General features: G+C 39.9%; 1 protein-coding gene across 2 annotated transcripts in view; it reads right to left on the bottom strand.

The window, feature by feature from the left end:
- Window positions 1-21,585, bottom strand: part of kars1 (lysyl-tRNA synthetase 1) — a 53,076-nt gene that overhangs the window by 15,333 nt on the left and 16,158 nt on the right. Inside the window, exons 2-11 of one of the 2 annotated variants that reach the window (XM_043706710.2) lie at window positions 21,034-21,202; window positions 18,035-18,179; window positions 17,301-17,466; window positions 12,930-13,023; window positions 12,423-12,609; window positions 8,005-8,130; window positions 7,713-7,832; window positions 6,128-6,290; window positions 5,481-5,654; window positions 2,716-2,801 (exon numbers count right to left, since the gene is read on the bottom strand). In XM_043706710.2, the coding sequence (XP_043562645.2) occupies window positions 2,716-2,801; window positions 5,481-5,654; window positions 6,128-6,290; window positions 7,713-7,832; window positions 8,005-8,130; window positions 12,423-12,609; window positions 12,930-13,023; window positions 17,301-17,466; window positions 18,035-18,179; window positions 21,034-21,158 (1,386 nt within the window). In that variant the 5' untranslated portion in view covers window positions 21,159-21,202. The remainder of the gene's footprint in view (window positions 1-2,715; window positions 2,802-5,480; window positions 5,655-6,127; window positions 6,291-7,712; window positions 7,833-8,004; window positions 8,131-12,422; window positions 12,610-12,929; window positions 13,024-17,300; window positions 17,467-18,034; window positions 18,180-21,033; window positions 21,203-21,585) is intronic. The other variant, XM_043706711.2, reaches the window with a different exon arrangement.

Genomic DNA, 21,585 nt, shown 5'->3' with positions numbered 1-21,585 from the left:
GTGAACTAATGATGAGAATGAAACCGGCCTGGGACTGAGCTACTACCTACTGACACCCGGGGACCAAGGCCTGGGACTGAGCTACTACTGACTAACCCCTGGGGACTGAGACCTGGGATTGAGCTACTACCGACTGACTCCCGGGGACCGAGGCCGGGACTGAGCTTTTACTGACTGACTCCCAGGGACCAAGGCCTGGGACTGAACTACTACCGACTGACCTCCGGGGACCAAGGCTGGGACTGAGCTACTACCGACTGACTCCTGGGTACCAAGGCCTTGACTGAGATGTGGTGAAACTTCTTCAGACAGTGGTGAACCTGTGAAATTCTCAGTCATCAAAAGTGGTTGAGACCGAGTGCAGAATGTTTTCAAGAAGGAGTTAGCTACTTCTTAGAGCTAAAGCTAGAGCACACAAGGATGATCATTGCACTCTGTAGCCTACTACAACAAATCCCCAGACCTATAAAAGAATGTCCTCAATCAGGAGTCTATGTAATAGAGTCATCAATCAGGGTTGGGAAAGGGAAGCTACTGTTTTCTACCAGCCATCTATGAATAGTACGCGACATTGAAATGTAGGAGATACTGGAGAGATATCAATGTTATGGAGCATCATGGTAAGCAGGTCTTGTGGCATAGTCATAGTGTGGGACCAGAAAGCACAGGTTCATGCCCTACCTGCTCTGAATGGTTTTGAACAGGGTGATTTATAAAAAAAGCCTTTATTTGTCATCTGTGGTTATGGCCGAGTGGTTCAAGTGACAGACTTGAAATCTATTGGGGGTTCCCTGCACAGGTTCATCTCTGCAGGCTATGTTTCTCATCCTTGCGATTTGGGAGACCTCTTGTGATGTAGTGGTTGTGTTCCTACCTCTGAAGTAGAAGGCTCTGGCCAAGTCCCACTTGCTCCAGTCATAACATCCTTGAACAGGTTTTTTTTTAAAAACCTGTACTTCACTAGAGGGTCTTTTGATCTGTTAAGTGGAGCTGAGGACTATCAGATCAGCCATGATCTCATTGAATGGTGCAGTAGACTTGATGAGCTGAATGGCCTACTTCTGTGCGTACACCTTATGAAGTTACTGTTAGTCCTTGGACTGGATGCACTCAGCCTGCAACACTGACGTTGGCCCACTCCCCAAACCAAAATCATAGATCCCCGATCCTGAACAAGTCAGTAAACTCACTGATATTCAAGCCCTGGCCTGAAATCAGAAAATGCCCTTGACTGACTGTGGTGGCACTGCCCTGATTGACGACAGTCCCCCTTAGCTAGAATATGGTCTATTCTTGTTGGACATTCATGTTGGGCTTTTAGGTTGTATTGTGTTTTCCACTGAATGTAACCATGGTGCAGTACAGCAACACACCTCTCCCTTGATTGTTCAGTGCTGCCTGGCATTTCATCAAATGCTAAAGGGCAAGGCTCAAAAGAAATACCAAGAGTCTAAGTTCTAAATGAAGCAGTAATTTGTAAAAACGCAAGGCAGAGACACTGGGGGAATACATGCAGGTGTAAAGTGAACAAGTGCTAAGAAAGCAAGCTAAACGGACCAAGATGCACCCTGTTTTAATGTATGACATGCGTGCCTGTCCCTGAGAGCAGAGCAGCCTGGCACTGCATTGGTCTTGGTGAGCTCTAAAATGTAATAGTTAAGTGCTGAAATTTTTTATGTAAATTGGAGATATGCCACAAAAAGGTGGTGAAGCTGTTGCTTTCCAGAAACTCCATTGATAAAATTCCATCGCTGCCTATGGACTGTACCCATCGATGTTTGGAATTGCTAGTCAATACAGATGCCCACAGTAGATGCCAAAAAGCTGCAACTTTGGTCTGTCAGTAACAGCTCTGAATTTTATATCAGAAATTGACACCATCTAGTTTCTAACCACTGCCTGGGAAGACTCAAATCTGCATTGAAATTAGGTAAAAGAAAGGTAATGAGATATTCATGCATACAGATAGGCTCCTCAACGCACTAGTGAGATTCTCATTTCGCTATTAAACTTCATGTGGATAATCTGACTTTTATCCCCTCGATGCAGAAAATCTAATTTTTCTGTTCCTGCTGTATTTTTCCAAACTAAATATCTTGCCATTGTGAATGTTGTTTAGAGTTTGGGAAAATTCTGTTTTATATCTCTACGACGATGATCCTTTGCCATTTATCATGACAGCTTCTCATGCCTGAACCATTAGCAGAATGGAAAGCAGAAAGACATAAAACTATTTTTCTAAATACTATACAAAACACTTGTAATATTCAAAATATTAACATTCTTGTGATTGAAATACCAATAAATCACAAAAGCACTGCCACTACACATAATGTTGTCATTTCAAGCTGTTGACTGTATGATGAATTGGGGCTGACCTTTCAATTGAGAAGTGAAAGCAAGGTTTTGAAATGGTTCTCATTGCCTTAATAGTCGGTTAGTCATCCCAATGCCTCCATGACCTGCTAAAATGTTCAAAGGGCTTGTATGGCAGTGACCCCCAAGCCTCAAAGTAGCCAGGTGTAAGCTCATTAAAGAGCATTGTTAACAGATGATAGGAAGAGAAGACATATTTGAAACAATAACAAAGGTAAAGTGAACCGGTAAGGTCTTTCCTTTATCAAAATAGCATTTAGGGTGGGGCCCCAGCATGGTCAGAGTGTCAGGTTCCTGATCCAGAAATTAGCCCAGGGTTTCATATATTTCAACTCGTACCTTGTCCAAAAGCCTGGCTGTAGACCTTGGAGGTGGACATTCAACACCTTTCTGATTGCACAAATCATCGAAGAATTTACGGGTCTCTGTTTTAACAAAAAGTAGTAAGTTAATCTTACAGCAGGGCTAAAGCTTACAATTCTAACAAAGATACAGAAATAGTCAAATTTAAAGTGTTTTACTAATTGTTGTTATTTTTAATTCATGCATAGGATAGGAAAAAAGAATGACTGGAGCCAATTTTGGCACTAAAGGGCGACCCAATAGTGGTAGCAGAGTCCATGGCTGAAATACTAAAGTACGTTTCTTCCTCTATCACGGAAGATGCTCTTGAAGTCTTAATAAAGAACTGGTGGTTGAGATATTGGATGGGCTGTAGAAAAGCTGACTGTAGATACAAAATTGATAATCACCAAGACTAGAAGTCACCAGAAGTGAGGATGCTGAGAAGTGAATGTGGAATTTGGTGAGGAACTTTCTGTGATCTTTCGAACCTTGTTTGAAACAGGTGCTAAAAGACTGGAGAATTGCAACTGTTACAGCCTTGTTTCAAATAAAAGATACAAAAATAAACCAGCAACTACAGGTAGCATATTGCCCTCATCTTTCAGATTTCTAAGAAATTTTTCTTGAATTCTATTTTATCAGTAGTTATGTTGTAGGTTCTATTTTTCATTTGGGTACATGAGTCATGACTTTTCACAATTAGTGAAACAGTAGGATGTGGAAACTTTCCATAATACCATCAGGCCTAGGAGCAGAAATTAGGCCATTCAGCCCATCGAGTCTGCTCTGCCATTCAATCATGGCTGATAAGTTTCTCAACCCCATTCTCCCGCTTTCTCCCTGTAACCTTTGAGTATATTTAAGATTGAGATAGATAGGTACTTGGGGCTCAATGACCTAGCTCTATAGCCTTCTGTGGTAATGAATTCCATAGATTCACCACACTCTGGTTGAAGACGTTTCTCCTTATCTCCGGTCTGAAAGGTCTTCCCTTTACTCGAAGGCTGTGCCCTAGGGTCCCAGTGTCTCCTACCCATGGAAACATCTTCCCAAAATCTACTCTGTCCAGAATATTCAGTATTCTATGTGCTTCAGTTAGAACCCCACCCCCACCCCACCAATTCCTTCTAAACTTTGAGTATAGACCCAGAGTCCTCAAGGTTCCTCATATATTAAGCTTTTCATTCCTGGGACCATTCTCATGAAACTCCTCTGAACATGCTGAACATGCCCCAGGGCCAGTACATCCTTCCTGACGTATGGGGCCCAAACCTGTGCACAATATTGCAAATGTGGTCTGACCAGAGCCTCAGAAATACATCCCTGCTTTTATATTCAAGTCCTCTCAAAATAAATACCATCACGGCCCTCAGTTCCATCACTACTGACTCGACCTGCAAGTTTACTTTGAGAGAATCCTGGATGAGAACTCCCAAGTCTCTATGCACCTCAAATTTCTGAATTTTCTTCCCATTTTAGAAAATAGTCCATGCCTCTATTCTTCCTACCAAAGTGCCTGACCTCACACTTTCCTACGTTGGATTCCATCTACCACTTCTTTGCCCGCTTTCCTAACCTGTCCAAATTCTTGTCCAGCCTCCTCTCCTCCTGAATGCTACCTGTCCCTCTACATATCTTTATATCGTCTGTAAACTTAGTCTGTAAACGAATGCCCTCAGTTCCTTCATCTAGATTATTAATGTATAAAGTGAAAAATTGTAGTCCTAACACGAAGTCTTGTGGAACACCACTTGTCATGGGCTGCCATCATGAGAAGGATCCTTTCACCCAGATTCTCTGCTTTCTGCCAGACAGCCTGGCTTCTATCCATGGTAGCAACTTGCCTTGAACATCATGGGCCCTTATCTTAATCAGTAGCCTCCAAGGCGACACCGTCAAAGGCCTTCTTGAAGTTCAGGTAAATAATATTCATTGGCTCTCCTTGGTCTAACCTGCTAGTTACTTCCTCAAATAAGTCTAACAGATTTGTCAGGCATGAACTCCCCTTGATGAAACCATGCTGACTTTCCCTATTTTACCGTACACTTCCAAGGATTCCTTCCATTTGCATTTGTAAAGGCATATCAATAAAGCAATGCGATTCTATCCTCACCAAAAAGCTGTTAAAATAATTAAATACAAAAATTGTATTGAAGAAATTTAATTGAAAAAGGCTGTAAGAAGTTATGAATATACAAATCACAAACACAATAGTTAAGGCAAACATCATTGACGTATTTGAAAGTGAAGTTAGGTAATCATGTTGTCCAGAAGATAGCAATCCTTTTTAAGATGTTGCGGTATTAAACAATTTACAATATTAACTGAAAACAATTTTCCTATAGTTTGATTATATCAAAAATTACTTAAGTGTTTTGGAATAAAAGTCTATTATAATTGATTTAATGAATTGAGTGAGGAATTGTGTGTAGAACATAAGCATCCTGGCAAAGACCTTTCTGGTTAGAATGTCCTAATTCTGTGCTTCACATTCTATATAATTTCAACGATTCTAGAAAAAACACATGTTGGCAGTGTGCTAAATGTGGAATGAGTAACAGCATAATCCTTAGCTGCTACTGGAAAAGTAAGAAGGCACTCTCATGCAGTTGGATAAGACTTAGTGTAATGGAAGAGAATTGTGTGATTAACTGAATTGTAAAAATAAAGACAAAGTTGTGGGAGAAGCAGGATGGAACAGCAACTATCGTATCACAAATTGCTGTTTCACGGTGCCAGAAATAAACATTTTTTCTTACCTTCAGTCTCATATTGATCAGTGGGTGGAAATTCAACTCCCATAATTTTCTCCAGATCTGTTGCCAAACTGATACGTTTGAATGGTGGTGTAAAATCAATTTCATAACTTTGACCATCAGGTCCATCAGGATGGTACGTGATTTTGTAACTGCCTGTAATATGTTTGACCATACCTGCAAAAGCAAAACTTCATGAGTGTTTTGAAAAGGTTTGATTGAATTCAGTACCAAGTTAGCTTATTCTTTTCAAACATCAGTCACAGAATCTGCAGTTTGCCTTAGTGTCTCCAAGACTTTTTTTCTGGGGGAGAAGATACAGCCAGTTTTTTCCTGTCTTGATTATTATGCAGTATTACTATCTAGAAAGTGCATGAGAGGCTGTCAGACAAGGTAGAGCCAATATCCCACCCTAAGTTAAAAAGCTCACTCTAACTCACTCATTAATAATTATCACTTGGAAATAACTGCAGTAAGAAACTGGAGTCTGTAGGAGTATTTCCGAGCAAGATCACACCATCTTTTGGATAAGGACAGAACTAAGATCATGCCACCAAGAAGATAGCAATTTTTTTTAAAAGATTTATAGTATTAAACAATTTACAAATGTTTTCCTATGATTTGATTACAATAGAAATTACATTACAAACCTGAAAGAAGATTCTCTGTGATTTTCATTAGGTCATTGTAATCTGCATAAGCCATGTAAAATTCACATGTGGTAAATTCTGGATTGTGAGTAAGATCAATTCCTTCGTTCCTAAACTGGCGCCCAATTTCATACACTCTATCAAGACCTCCTACAACCAACATCTGAAAAACGAAGCTATATTTTGGTTAAAGGAAACTCCACATATTCAGACAACTAAAATTATCTTTCCTTTCTGAGTGTTAAATTACAACTCAAAAGCACAAATTGCAATCACATTGTATATTTATATGGAAGACAACTTATTTTACAGCAAATTGTCTCTTGAATTGCATGTCCAAGAGTGAAGCTCAGCATAGTAAGATTTCGTGTGAGTTTTTTTCAAGTACAGTTGGCAAATTTTCATTGAACATTCACAAGTCATTCCTTTCATTTCTGAGTTAAAAACATTACTGGGTAAACCTTATCCTTATCTTTACAATATCCATTAACTTAAAGTTAATTGCAAGCAAACTTGAAATGTATAAATCAAAATACTGTGACTTTCTTTTACTATATACTGTACATCTTGCTCAATAAAATGTACATCTGGCTGGCACTGGTAACCAGCCTCCATTACTAGGGAGTGAGGTGGAGAGGAAGGCCAGCACCAGGAGTCAGTCCTCATTTGGTTCATTGACAATAAGGAGAAGAAAGTGAGGTCTGCAGATGCTGGAGATCAAAGTTGAAACTTTATTGCTGGAACAGCACAGCAGGTCAGGCAGCATCCAGGGAACAGGAGATTCGACGTTTCGGGCACAGGCCCTTCTTCAGGAATTGACAATAAGGACAACTTGGAATTAAATGCATTAGTTTGTGTTTCTAAATGAAAAACAAAAATCTAAAGAACTTATCTAAATGCAATTTTCTGCACCATCTTAGAGTTTGGCTACTGGATTCTATCACTTCCCAATAGCTTTTGTTTTCTGCATTTGTATTCTTTGCATCTTATCCAAATCATAACCTTTCAGAAGTTAGAAACAACACAAAAGTGCCAGAGAAACTCAGCAGGTCTAGCAGCATTTGTGGAGAGATCCATTTAGAAATCCAAATAGTTTAACACCTGTTTGGGATTTGGATACTGTCGATCAAGCTATCATTTTAGCGGCAAAGTTGCTCTGGTCATTGATTAGACATGTAAATATCTTAAAACCTTTTACCAATTAAAAACAAATTTGGCCCCTCTGCCAACCAAGTTACCCTGGCTTCTTTTCAGCATGATTCAAGACAGGTTACATGACCTCCAGCATACCTCCATATTGCCCTTAAAGACACAGCCTCAAAATGTAACCATCTCAACACCACCTCATTTGTTGCAGAATACTGTCACAGATAGATGCATATGTAACAGGCAAGATAGTGAGAAATAGAGCACAGTTTTTTTTGGTGAGTTATTGAAGTAGACCTCGTAGATAGTGCAACTGAGACAGCATTTCAAATTTATTCAAAAGGCAATGTGAAGTACAATGGAACATCCTAAGAACATGAAAAGTGCTCCATACATTTGCATCCTTCTTTTGAGAAAATGCACCTCTCTATGCTCATACCTTATGGTAAAGTTCTGGAGCAATTCGCATGTACAAATCCATATCTAATTCATTATGGTGTGTAATGAAGGGCTTGGCAACTGCTCCACCTGGAATTATATTCATCATGGGTGTCTCCACCTGTAGGAAAGGTTAAATTTACATAATGAGAATAACATTTAAGTGCATAAAATCACTAAGTATCTCAGAATTACATATTTTTTTAAATTTAGAGTTTTTTTCACATCTGAAAATCAAAATATGCAATACTCAAAAACATATACTGTACATAAGAAAATATAAAGAAACTTGCCTCCAGAAATCCCAGATTATCTAAAAACCTCCGTAGATAGGTGATGATTTTGGCCCTGTTGATGAACTTCTGTCTCACATAATCATTTAAAATCAGATCCAAATATCTCTGACGATATCTAGTTTCCTGTCAGAAGTTATTGAGAGAGAATAAGCACACATTTTAAAAAATAATTTCCACTAAAGCTCAACATATATACTTAAATAAAAGTTTGCTATTATCCATAAAGGTGGATAGGTACTTTCCTCCAAAACAATTGAAAAGATCAAAAAAATGTGACATAAATATGACATTGGGCTAATTTCCCTCCCCTAAATTCACTCCGTATCTATTTACAATAAAAAAGTAAAGTTGCCATAGTCCCAGAGGACCATAATACTGCTGCCTCATTAGACAGAGGGACTGGTAATGGTTTAAATGAAGGTTTGCCATGCCTCAGGTGAGGGGAGAGATTGAGAAGGAAAGTCCCTCCTGGTAATATCAGCCAGTGCAAGAATTGAACTTATGCTGTTGGCATCACTAACCAACCTTCCAACCAACTGAGCTAACCAAATCTCAATCACTGGATAAACCAGAGAGTTCACCACTACTAGAACACAAAGAAAAGTCAATTAACAGAAACAGTAATTTGCAGGGTTTCAAACACATAAGTTTGTAATTGCTGCGTACAATTAATCAGAATTGGGTAGCAAGTAATTTATTTTCCTGGGACTGACCTATTGCTTTATAAGTGTTTGGAACATATTGGTGAAATCAGGATATACCATTTACACTTGATGTTATTTACTTCAGTTTTACTGAAGTAGATCAATCAAAATTTTAGGCTCACTGGAACAAAATACTCTAGTTTTCTTCAGACAATAATTCAACAGATGAAATGGGTCAACAGAAAAATGTTTGGGGAATCTTTAAACTGGGTACAATGTCAGAAAGATTGAGTCATTAGGATGGAAGAATAGCACTGGCATGGTGGGTCAAGTTGGTCAAATATCTGGCATGTGAAGAAATATCAGGAGGGAGATATTTGCTTTCATTTGAGTCTTTCACATTATTAAACTGCCTTTTGGGCCCTTATCAGGCAGCTCATGTGTTGGGCGAAAGTCTGCCCTAAAGCCACCTGTACACTGAGATGTATCCTCAAGACCAGTTTTCTGCCATTTGCAGGATTTCTTTAGCCTTGATCTTTATTCTGCGTTTCATGTATGTGGCAATTAGTGAACCTGACTCCAGGTGGTCTTCCTTATTCAAACTTGGAATCTACAGCCTGCAGAGATGGACCAAGTGAAGGTGAATGTGGATTGGAAATAAATAAAAGTAGTAAACTTTTCCATACAGGATGAAAGAGGGGAGCAGCGCCAATGATGTCATTGATTATACCAGAGAAAGAGTTGTGGGTGGGCACCAGAGTAGGACAGAAATAGGAAATGTTCCACATAGCCCACAAAGAGATAGGCATAACTTTGACCTGAACAAAGTGAAAGGAGTTAAATGAGAAGTTGTTCAGAGTAAGGACAAGCTCAGCCAGGCAGAAGAGAGTGGAGGGCGGGGATGGTTTAAGCCTTTCTTTCCAAAAAGAAACGGAAAGGCTTGGGACCATCCCGAGGAGGATGTCAATGATAAAGAGGAGGCAGTTGAAGCCTGCAAACTGGAAATTCTGAAAATGATGTAAGATATCAGAGAAACCGTGGATGTAAGTGGGAAGGGACTGGACAAGGGGAGAAAACAAAAATTGAGTCGAGGAATTGGAAACGTTTATGTATTTAGCTTCTAATTTCCACTAATCTTACCTCCACCTGTTCCATCTCTGACTCCTCCCTTCCCTTCCTTGACATCTCTGTTCCATTTCTGAGGATAGGTTGGCCACCAATACCATTACAACCCCACTAACTCCCACAGTTGCCTTGACTATACATCTTTGCACTTTCCTTCCTGTAAAAATCATTCCATTCTCCCAATTCCTCTGTCTCAAATGATGCCAACTTTGACAAGGAGATCTCTGAAGTGTCCCCTTCCTTCCTTCGCCAAGGATTCCCCAGCACCATAGTTGACAAGCTGTTAGGAGTCTGATCCATCTCCCACACTTCGGCCCTCTTCCCTCTCACAACAGCTGGAGGATCCCCCTTGTCATTGCTTTCCAACCCACTGTAGTAATTGTAACAAGGTTAGCCAGGTGGACCTCATAAAATATGAGTTCCCTGACTGGATCTGATTAACAGACCCCCAAAAAGGGAGTCCTGTCTGATAAGAACAGGAATGTCAGATATCCTGTTTACCCTGAGACCCAGCTCTGAGGTAGCAGGATCAGTGTCAAGGATGCTCCACATGTAAATAAAGGGTGATTTGGTGCCAGGATATCGACCTTTGTGGAGTTGTTTCACCCACCAGCATCCACATCCATAAGATGCTTAGCTGTCATTTCTGCCATCTTCAGACCCAATTTCCCCTCCCCTCCCTTGTCAGCCTTCTGTAGGGATCATTTCCTCCGGGACACCCTGGTCCACTCCTCCTTCACTTCGAATATCCCCCACAGCCCCATGACACCTTCCCATGCAACCACAGAAGGTGTAACACCTGCCTGTATACTTCATCCCTTCTCACCATCCAAGGCCCCAAACACACCTTGTAGGTGAAGCAGCACTTTATTTGCACTTCACACAATCTAGTATACTGTAACCACTGCTCCCAATGTGGTATTCTCTACATTGGGGAAATGAAGTGCAGACTGGGTGACCACTTTGCAGAACAACTACATTCTGTCCTCCACAAAGACGCTGAGCTTCTAGTTACCTGCCACTTCAACATGCCAACTTGTTCTCTGGCCAACGTTTCTGTCTCAGGCTTGCTGCAGTGCTCCAGTGAAGTTCAGCACAAGCTGGAAGAACAATATCTTATTTTCTGCTTGGGAACTCAGCAGCCTTCTGGACTTAAGAGTTCAATAATTTTAGGACTTGAGGCCACGTCATTATCCTTACCCCACACACCACGTCTTGTCATCACATTACCTGCTCCAAACACAACCCATTGTCAGTTACTAACAGCACTATTTAGCAATTTTCATTCCCCCCAGACTAATCTTTAACCACCCTTTTGTCTGTCCAACTGTTTTTCTATCTCCACCTATCATTTACTCTCTCCCTCCCCCACCAATCTTCTGCATAAAAACCATCATTTTCCTAGCTACCATCAGTTCTAAAAAAGAGTCACTGGACCCGAAATGTTAACTTTGATTTCTCTTCACAGCTGCTGCCAGACCTGCTGAGTTTTGCCAGCAATTTCTACTTTAGATGTTGGTTCTTGTGAGCTTGTTGAACTAGTGAAGCCTCACTCTGTATCCTGTAAAAGTATTTAAGAACCACAGCACGACAGCATATGATTGAAACTTCATGAGTTGGTCCACCCACTCAAGCTTCATCATTTACATTGAAAGCATCTGCGCAGAGAAACAATTTGGTTGTCATTGAGCTCACTTACACTGGAGCTTGGAGGAAGATGTCTTTCCTACCAGGTCCCTACCCCAGATACACTCGTGGAAATATGTGAATACATACGTCCCATTTTTGTGAAAGATTGAGTCCATGTATGTCAATTCAGCAGATGGATGATAATCAGTATTCATGGAATGCTAATTAATGCAAAGAGTTTTCTGACCATCAAGAACAATAAAAGGCATCTTGGTTGAAGAGTTCGGAGAACTTAATGCCAAATCCTTAATCTGCTGTTAGGATATTACAATTTTTGCCTCCCACCCAATTAAGTTTCCTCACCCACTCTTCTAATAGGGTTTTCAAGAAGGAGGTAGTTACAGCTCTTGTGGCTCAAGGGATCAAGGGATATGGGGAGGGCAGGGGCATAATTAGAACTTGACGATCAGCCATGATCATAATGAATGGGTTGAATGGCCTATTCCTGCTCCAATCTTCTGTGTGTCTATGTATTAAAAGCTCCAGCAGGCCTGAAAGATTCAATCTATCATATGCAATTAATAAAAAAAAGTTTGAGCTTTTGAATTTGATGAGCAAATTAGAAACTATAAATTTCACAAACTTTAATTTACAAACTGCACAAAAAGCAATAAATTTTGATTTTTGCTTCAGCTACATAGTACTTATTTTAATTTAAATTAGATTTTGATAGCTTGTCAAAAAGGACATTTAAGAGCAGGAAAATCGACATTTCAGTCAAAAGCCCTTCATCAGGCATAATGTGCCGAAAAACAGCTCTATTCCTGATGAAGGGCTTTTGCCCGAAATGTCGATTTTCCTGCTCCTCGGATACTGCCTGAACTGCTGTGCTTTTCCAGCACCACTCTAATATAGAATATGGTTTCCAGCATCTGCAGCTCTTATTTTTACCTAAAAGGACATTTAAGCAGAATTCACTGGTCTTTTCTCACATTCAATTTTGAGCAATGTATTTACCTTATCTCGGAGTCCAAAGTGCAAGTGAGGCAGCATGTGTAGGCAAGGAGATAGAAGTTTTATTTCCACAGGGATTATGCTCAGCTCTCCTTTCTTTGTCTTTCCTGGGTTTCCTTGCACTCCAATAATATCACCACGGCGTAATTTATTATTTACCTTGATGAATTCCTCCTCAGATCTGTAATTTCTAAAATGATTATTAAAAGATTCAACAGGAGTTGAACACTAAAAAAAATCATGCTTATCATTTCTGGATTTTTTTTTTACACTGAATATTAAACAGTGATCTCCAGACAAATGCAGCTAAAAGAAAATGCAATTAAACTGACAAGTATAATTTTGGCATCCCCTTCATAGGTTTACCCAGTGGCAGTGGCAGGTACTTGCAAAGGAAAAAAATAGGCAAGTATTATTCTTGCATAGAAAGCATAAAGATGAAATATTTGTAAATCAAATCAAAAAAGATTCAATTCCCCTAATAACTAGTATCTGCAAAAATTAACTCACTTGGAATTGGCCATAACTTGTAGTTTGACTCCTTCACCACGAAGATCATAGAAAATTAGTTTGACACCAGAGGTCCGCTTAGCATGGATACGACCTAAATAAACAGGGAGAGTTGCAATGTTGTTCAATATAAATGCTCAAATTCAACAAATTAAAATGCAAATCGACATAAATAGATGCTATGTTGAATTAAGAAAATATTTTAAGTTTTTGCAAAGCAGGTTGTTCTACTATAACGTGTGTTTTATTAACACAAATTTCGCTATAACGCAATTGACAAATTGGCGACGCTGTTTCTAAAATGCGAACTTTTAAAAAGTGTGTAGCTGTAATGCGATTATATCACCAGCATTCAAACAGTATTTCTAAATTGCGATTCTTCTATAATGTGGGGTTTCACAAGAACGCAACTATCATGTTATAGAAGAACTACCTGTAGAACTTACTGCACAGAAAAGGAGTCACATCTCAATTTTGTTTATATTTAAGATTGAAACAGCAGCAACATTAAATAATCAACATTAAGAAACCAATAGGATGCAATAGCACAACATACACAAATGCGCAAAGTTGAAAAGGTGAGATTGTTTTATGCTCAAGTTAATGAATCAATAATTATATAAGTCACAACAACGTCCTGATTCTTCAGTAAGTATGACTGAAATAATTCATTCTTCAACACAAATCTTTCTCTACCAAATAATTAGGAACAGAAGTAAGCCATTCAGCACATCAAGCTTGTTCCCCTCACAATTGATTTAAAAACTCAACTCCACCTTCAACTATACGCCTTAATGCCATTACCCTAGAAAAATCCAATCATCTGAAAACTTGAATATACTGTGAGGAAAAAAGAAAGTATCTTCTGATTTCGTTATCCAAATTCTAAGTTATCAATCCTCTCCACCAGATAAAATACAATCTACCCTAATGGATAACTTTAATTTTAGATACGTAGATTAGATAATCCCTGAATCTTCTAAACCAGACAGATTACAAGTGAAATTTATGAAGTACATTCTCAAAATTAATCATTTCAGGTATGATGGATTTGAGTTGGATCCCCTCAAAGGTCAGTATTATTTTCATTGAGTTTTGGTGCTCAGAAATCAACACAGTACCACAGATGAGGTTTGGCCGAAGTACAGCAAAACAGAAGAATACTTTTAAATTCTAACCTTTTGAAATACACGACAGAATTCTATTTGCCTTTTTCATTCCACATCTGTGCTTTATCTCTCATCATTGTAATATTTTTCTCAATCTGTCTTTTAAAAATCTAAAATGTGGATAATCTCAAGACGAAGACAACATGAAGGTTTGGAGTGGGGTCCAACTTCCCAACATTGCATGATTCAGTCCGAAGCAAGAAAACCTGTGCACAGCATTCCCACCGAGATGCTAAATGAAGCTTTAAAAGCATCACACCACCACATTAGTCTGCAATGAGCAGGTGGGTTGCCACAAACGTGAAGCCTGAAAACCAAATCATTTCAGGATTGACCAAAAGATGTACCAGTCGGAAAAGGTCATTTGATCCATTGAGCCTACTCTGCCATTCAATAAGATCATAGTTAATCTGATAATCCACAGCTCTGCATTCCTGCCTTAACCCTTCATTTCCTTACTAATTAACATTGTTTGTTTGCTTGTGATTTCTATGGATAGGGGAGAATGGTAGTAGATTGCTTCAAGCAAAGGTACATAGCACATGATTGAGGGATCCAGCCTCAGGAAGTGGTCCACTGAGAGCAGATCCCTGTTATTTCTTTAGCTAACCCTTCTCTCAGCTTTGCCAACCACCATCTCCTTGCCTGCCCTCACTTCTGCACGGGGTTCCTGAGCAATCCCACACTAATTCAGATAGCACTGATGGACAATGGATATCTGTCAGTTTCCAACTGGACAGTGGCTCTCAGGGTCCTAAATCAATGTTGTATTAGTTAGGTGCCAAATAGAGAATTGATTTTAGTGGGCCTTCTCCAACACAGAAAACAGAGGGCTCCTCCTGGTTTCCCATCTGTCAGGCAAGATTCCATTGCTAACACTAAATTCTATTGACTGTCCCAACTTTCCAGTAATTCTTCCTGTGTTACCTGTCTCTTTTATTAATATTACCACAACATTTTTGATGCAATTTGCTTATCATTTCTGAAGTTTGAAATGTTTAGCTCCTAATCTTGCTCGGGTAGTAGATACATGAAGTTATTTAATTAGTTCCAGTCCCTTTGGCTTTTACCTAAGCCCTAAATATTCGTTCTAAGAACATATCCACTTCCCTTTTGAAGGTTCCTAATGAATCTACTTTTACCATCCTTTCAAGCAATGCATTCAACATGATATCAATTGAAATTATTGAAATAATGTTCTCATATTCAATGTAGTTTTTTTTGCCAATTAATATTGCCTTCCCAATTACCTACTTTCCATTTAGAGAAACAGATTATCCCCAACTGCTTCATTAAAACATTCAATTTTTGAGCTTCTGTATCATACTGCTCTGTTCCAAGGAGATCAATTTTAGCTTTCTCAGACACTCTGCTTAACTAAATTCCTTCATCACCAATAGCATTCTAGAAAATTTCCTCCACAAGAACTTCACATATTTCTAACCTATGGTGCCCAGAAATGGACACAACAGTGGAAGTCTAACTGGTATTAAAAATAGACACATTTGCTTACTTTTATTCTTTATACCTGAAATAGAGTACAAGTGCAAGAAGGTGGAACTTGCACAAGACTCTTATTAAACCTTAACAGGAGTACTGGGTACAGTTGTGGGCACCACTTTAATGGAAAGATGTGAATGCATTGGAGAAATCGCAGAAGTGTTTACAAGTGTTCTCTATTTCTGTGTTTTTAATGATTACATGGGCTCACCCATCTCTGGACTCATAGCAAAAGCGGTAATGCAAAGATTAGAACAAACAGTCTTACCGCAAATTCAACCCAAACTCTGGGTCAGATATGTGGATGACACCTTTATAATCATTAAAAACACAGAAATAGAGAACACACACCAGATCATCAACGCCACATTCACAGGAATCCGATTCACTGGAGAGGAAGAAAAGAACAACCAACTCCCATTCCTAGACATGATGGTACAGAGGACACCGAACGGAGAATTAACCACAAAGGTATACAGGAAAGCCACACACACACACAGACCAAGTCCTGAACTACGAAAGCAACCACCCCAACAAAAGAAGTTGCATCAAGACACTATTCAAAAGGGCCACAACACACTGCAGTACACCAGAACTGCAAAAAGAGAAAGAAGAACAATGTATTCGTCAAAAACGGATACCCGTGCAATTTCATCAACGGATGCCTAAGGGAAGGACAACGGAACGAGGACATGCCACAACCCAAAGGACTAGCCACACTACCATACATCAAGAGCATTTCCGAACTGACAGCCAGACTACTGCGACCTCTAGGACTCATAACAGCACATAAACCAACAGCCACTCTCAGACAACTCACCAGAACGAAGGACCCGATACCCAGCATGAGCAAAACCAATGTAGGGTACAAAATCCCATGCAAGGACTGCACAAAACACTACGTAGAATAAACAGGAAGACAGCTAACGATCTGCATTCATGAACACCAACTAGCCACGAAACGACATGACCAGCTATCCTTAGTAGCCACACACGCAGATGACAAGCAACATGAATTCGACTGGGACAACACTACTATTATAGGACAAGCCAAACAGAGAATAGCCAGGGAATTCCTAGAGGCATGGCACTCATCCACAGATTCAATCAATAAGCATATCGACCTGGACCCAATATACCGGCCACTGCAACGGACAGCTGGAACTGACAACCGGAAGCGGCAGATTCAAACCACTACAAATGCTGGAGGAAAGATCGCAGAAGCGCTTCACAGGAGGCTCCCAAGCACTGAGGATGTCACCTAGACGGGACGAAACGTCTGCAACACAAATTCCCAGCTCGGCGAACAGAACCACAATAAACTGGAGATTGGCACGAGGTAATGATGCAGGCATGATGGGCCAAATGGACTCCTTCTGTGCCCTAACAATTCTGTGACTTTTGTAAAATATAGATAGATCCATAAATCAAGTTGTCCTGCTACCTGTAAAGCTTGTGAACACTTACCCTCTGCTCTGAAAGCTTTTCTGGTCCAGTATTTACCTTCAGTTTATATTATTTAGCTTATATTGTCTCTCATTTATCCTTGCAATTTCCTTTTTATACTTTGAAATTGTACTATTTATTAGGTTGGCGATTATGTTTAGGTTTACTTAAGTTCATGACTGTCTTGCACCATTTCTTGCATTAACTTTTCTTACAATAAACTAAAAGCAAAGGTGCTAATGTGTAAACATCTCACCTGCCACAGATAAAATAACATCAATGAGATGGTCTCCAGGCTGTAGATCGTTGTATTTCTCAATAAACTCTGTTAAGGATAGATCAACATGGAATTTATGAGGATATGGGTCATCCTCGGTCCCCTTCAGTCGTTGGATGGCCTGTGTTCGAATTTTGTAGTATTGCTGAAACAAAGAATTACAAACATTTTGCAATGCATTCTGGAAAAAAAACTTAAGACATCTTAAATAAGCACTATTTTTAAAAATGGGAAAATGTCTCTGCAGTGCAACCAGATGAAAGTGGATTCAGAGTCAAAGAAACAAACATTAGAACCAATAGTCAAATGTTGGACCAAACTGAAATAGATTTTAAGGAATATCTTACGGAAACCAGCCAGAAAGAAAAATCAAGTGACTTTCAGAACACAGGATGCAAGTTGCTGAAGTCAAAAATGCAGCAAACAGAGAAAAATAATGAAAATGAAAGAATTCAGATTTCAGAAAGGAAAAGTTAATAGGCTGAAGGGAATTACAGAGATACAATGGGTACACGGTACTCAAAATTGAAAACAGAACCATTTTGGTGACCACTAACCAAATCAAAAGATTTTATGCTAGAATCCCATACCAGACTGGTCTCCCTCCCGGGTTTACTCCCCAAATGCAAAATTCTTTGAAATACACTACTTGACAGAAATTTACATTAAGCACAGCGTGACACCACAGGAATAAATTAAGTTCTCGTACTCACATTAGGATCAAGGGTTTCTTCATCTCCACTCATGTCAATTCCATCAACTTTCTTGGCTTCATGAATTGGTTTATCAGCTTGTTCTTTAGCTTTAATTTCCTTCTCAGCCGCTTTTTTCTCTGCCTTTATACGTCTCTTCAGCTCACTACAGAAATTAGAACACAAATATAAAATTAAATTTTTAAAAGTAAATCATCTCAATGTATTTAGCCACACGGCAGTTATTGCTCCTAAATAACTGAGTTAACACTTGGGAAAAATAGCTTTGGATCACCTATTCATGCACCATTTACAAAAATGATAATGAAAAAGACATGTCAATTTTCTACAAATATTAATTATTGATTTGGCTCACACAGATATAAAATAAATTAAACTTTATTGATTTTTAAAGAAAAATCATTCTTAAATTTGAAGTTAAAAGAACTTTCACAATAGAACTCAGCAAGGAAATGCTAAAACCACATTACCAGGTCAAAACTTTAAATTTAAATACATATATACAAAAAAAATCTAAAAATAAAAGCAAATGTTTTTAAGTCCACCATGAATATCAGAGGGATTTAAAAAGACAGTAGAAAATAAATGATGTAGAAATTCCTTTTTCATTCTGAGAAAAAAGTCATTACATCACATCGATATAACATCTATTGCTGAGAAATAAAGATTCTGTGCAGAGGATCAATTATTTGACTTGTAGCCTGTCTCAATTCCTATTCATTTCTGGAACAATAATTAGGTGTCTCAGGACTGAAGCCCTTGTTGGCCAATTTTCCTGTCTGCACTCCATCCAGACGAAGATTTACACTCAGGTACTTCAGAGATAAATCTATACCAGTCTAATAATTATTAATAAGGTGAAAGTGAGTACTCCAGATGCTGGAGATTAGAGTCATGATTAGTGTGGTGCTCGAAAAGCACAGCAGGTCAGGCAGCATCTGAGGAGCAGGAAAATCAACATTTCGGGAAAAAGGCCTTCATCATTAAGAGGCTGGGAACCTAAGGGGTGGAGAGAGAAATGGGAAGGCGTGGAACAGGAGGAAGGTAGCTGAGAGTGCAATAGGTGGATGGAGGGGGGGGTAAAGGTGATAGGTCAGAGGGCAGGGTGGAGCAGATAGGTGGGAAGGAAGATGGACAGATGGGAAGAGTCATGAGGATGGTGCTGAGCTGGAAGGTTGGAACTGGGGTAAGGTGGGGTGAGGGGAAATGAAGAAACTGGTAAAATCCACATTGCGAGTCTGTTTCAGGATGTGACTGAAGAGCTTCAGGGTAGAGGAGGTGACGTGGGGGCCCATCCCTCCAACTGAAACAAGGACAGAACACCCCTAGTCCCCACCTTCCACCCCACCAACCTCTGTATACATCCCATCATCCTCTGCCATTTCTGCCACCTATAAACGGAACCTATCAGAAATATATTTCCCTCCCCACCACTATCTACTTTCCGTAAAAACTATTCCCTCTATGACTAGGTTTAGGGTGAGAGGGGAAAGATATAAAAGAGACCTCAGGGGCAACTTTTTCACGCAGAGGGTAGTATGTGTATGGAATGAGCTGCTGGACGAAGTGGTGGAGGCTGGTACAATTGCAACATTTAAAAGACTTTTGGATGGGTATATGAATAGGAAAGGTTTGGAGGGATATGGGCCGGGTGCTGGCAGGTGGGACTAGATTGGATTGGGAAATCTGGTCGGCATGGACGGGTTGGACCGAAGGGTCTGTTTCCATGCTGTACATCTCTATGACTACCTCGTCAGGTCCATGCTCCCCAACAATCCACCCTCCCCTCTTGCCACCTTCCCTTGCCACCGCAGGAATTGCAAAACCTGTGCCGACACAGTCCACCTCACCTCCGAAGGCCCCAAAAGGAGCCTTCCACATTCATCAAAATTTCACCTGCACTTCCATACATCATTTACTGTATCCATTGCTCCCGATGCGGTGTCCTCTATATTGAGGGAGACAGGATGCCTACTCGCAGAGCACTTCAAAGAACATCTCCGGGACACCCGCACCAACCAACCCCACCGCTCTGTGGCTGAACACTTCAAATCCCCTCCCACTCTGCCGAGGACATTCAGGTCCTGGGCCTCCTCTATCGCTACTCCTTTACCACCCAATGTCTGGAGGAAGAATGCCTCACCTTCCACCTTGGTACCCTCCAACCCCATGGCGTCAATGTGAATTTCACCAGTTTCCTCATTTCCCCTCCCCCAACCTTACACCAGTTCCAATCTTCCAGCTCAGCACCATCCTCATGACCTGTCCCATCTGTCCATCTTCCTTCCCACCTATCTGCACTGCCCTCCCCTCTGACTTATCACCTTTATGCCCACCTCCATCCAGCTATTGCACTCTCAACTACCTTTCCCACAGCCCCACCCCCCCCTCCCATTTATCTCTCCACCCCCTAGGCTCATTCCAGATGAAGGGCTTTTGCTCGAAATGTCGATTTTCCTGCTCCTCTGATGCTGCCTGACCTGCTGTGCTTTTCCAGCACCACATTCTTGACTAATAATTATTAATACCATATTAAGCATTAGCAAAATACTATTTTGGATAAAATAAACTTGAGATAAATAGAAATAAAAAGAAAATATTGTGTATCTAATGGCATGCTCAAATACAGTGCTATTCCGTATGTGAAGACAATACTGAGCAGCATTTTGAGCAGTCACATACATGTTCTTCTAATTACTCAAACCATTATTTCCCTCCAAATAAACTGTGGGGCTTTTAAGATAGTAAGCCTTTCTATCACTGCATAGTTGGTGATCTTTAAAGTAGCATTAGGCTGTGCACAGGTAAGGAGGTGCTGCTTCAGTCAACCAATGCCAGCTGTTTTGAAAATGAGCAGAAGTTCTACTGCACCAGCTTTTATTCTAGCTCAGCATGCCAACAAGGTCTCCATTCTTGTTCAAATACTCGTTTATGATGAAAAAAGGTTGGGTATTTGAACAAATTTAGAATATCTAAACATGAAACAAAGCACCACCAACCTCTTTTCATTATGCAATCTCTTCTGGAAAAGAGGAGTAAAGGAAGTAAGGCTGTGCGTTGGCACCTTTCCCAAGTAACCCCTGACCCGCAGCCCAAGAAGCCTACGGAGACAGCTGGTCATCATAATGAACTGTCACAGTGTTGTCCCATTTACAAAGCATCTAACACCTAATGAAAGACAAAATAGATGGAATCAAATAGATGGATTAAAGCTCAAATCAGCATTTAGGTTGCTCAAATCCAATTACTGTATGGTAAAGTGAACTTCTAAACTCTGATTCAAATTATTATTTTCCCCTCTTATTAAAATAATATAGATCAAAGGGAAAGAAAGACATAAAAGGCAGAATGTCCAGTTGTTCAACAAAACAAATTTCACTGTAGATGGTCAAAAGGAAAATGAACTATCTGCATTTATGACTAGTTTTCATGTTGAAGAGAATGGGCAGGATTTTCTGGAGAAAATTAAAGTTAATAGATGCATGTAAAATCAGACAAAGTCCAGAAAGCCTACATGCAGAGCCAAATATAGAAGTTGTGAAACAGCTGTC

This window comes from Chiloscyllium plagiosum, unplaced genomic scaffold (assembly GCF_037043375.1).
Source record: "Chiloscyllium plagiosum isolate Xiang-an unplaced genomic scaffold, Cpla_swu_hap1 HiC_scaffold_17, whole genome shotgun sequence".
NCBI lineage: Eukaryota > Metazoa > Chordata > Chondrichthyes > Orectolobiformes > Hemiscylliidae > Chiloscyllium > Chiloscyllium plagiosum.
The sequence above is the reverse complement of the archived record's forward strand: the minus strand, read 5'-3'. Positions and strand labels throughout refer to the sequence as shown.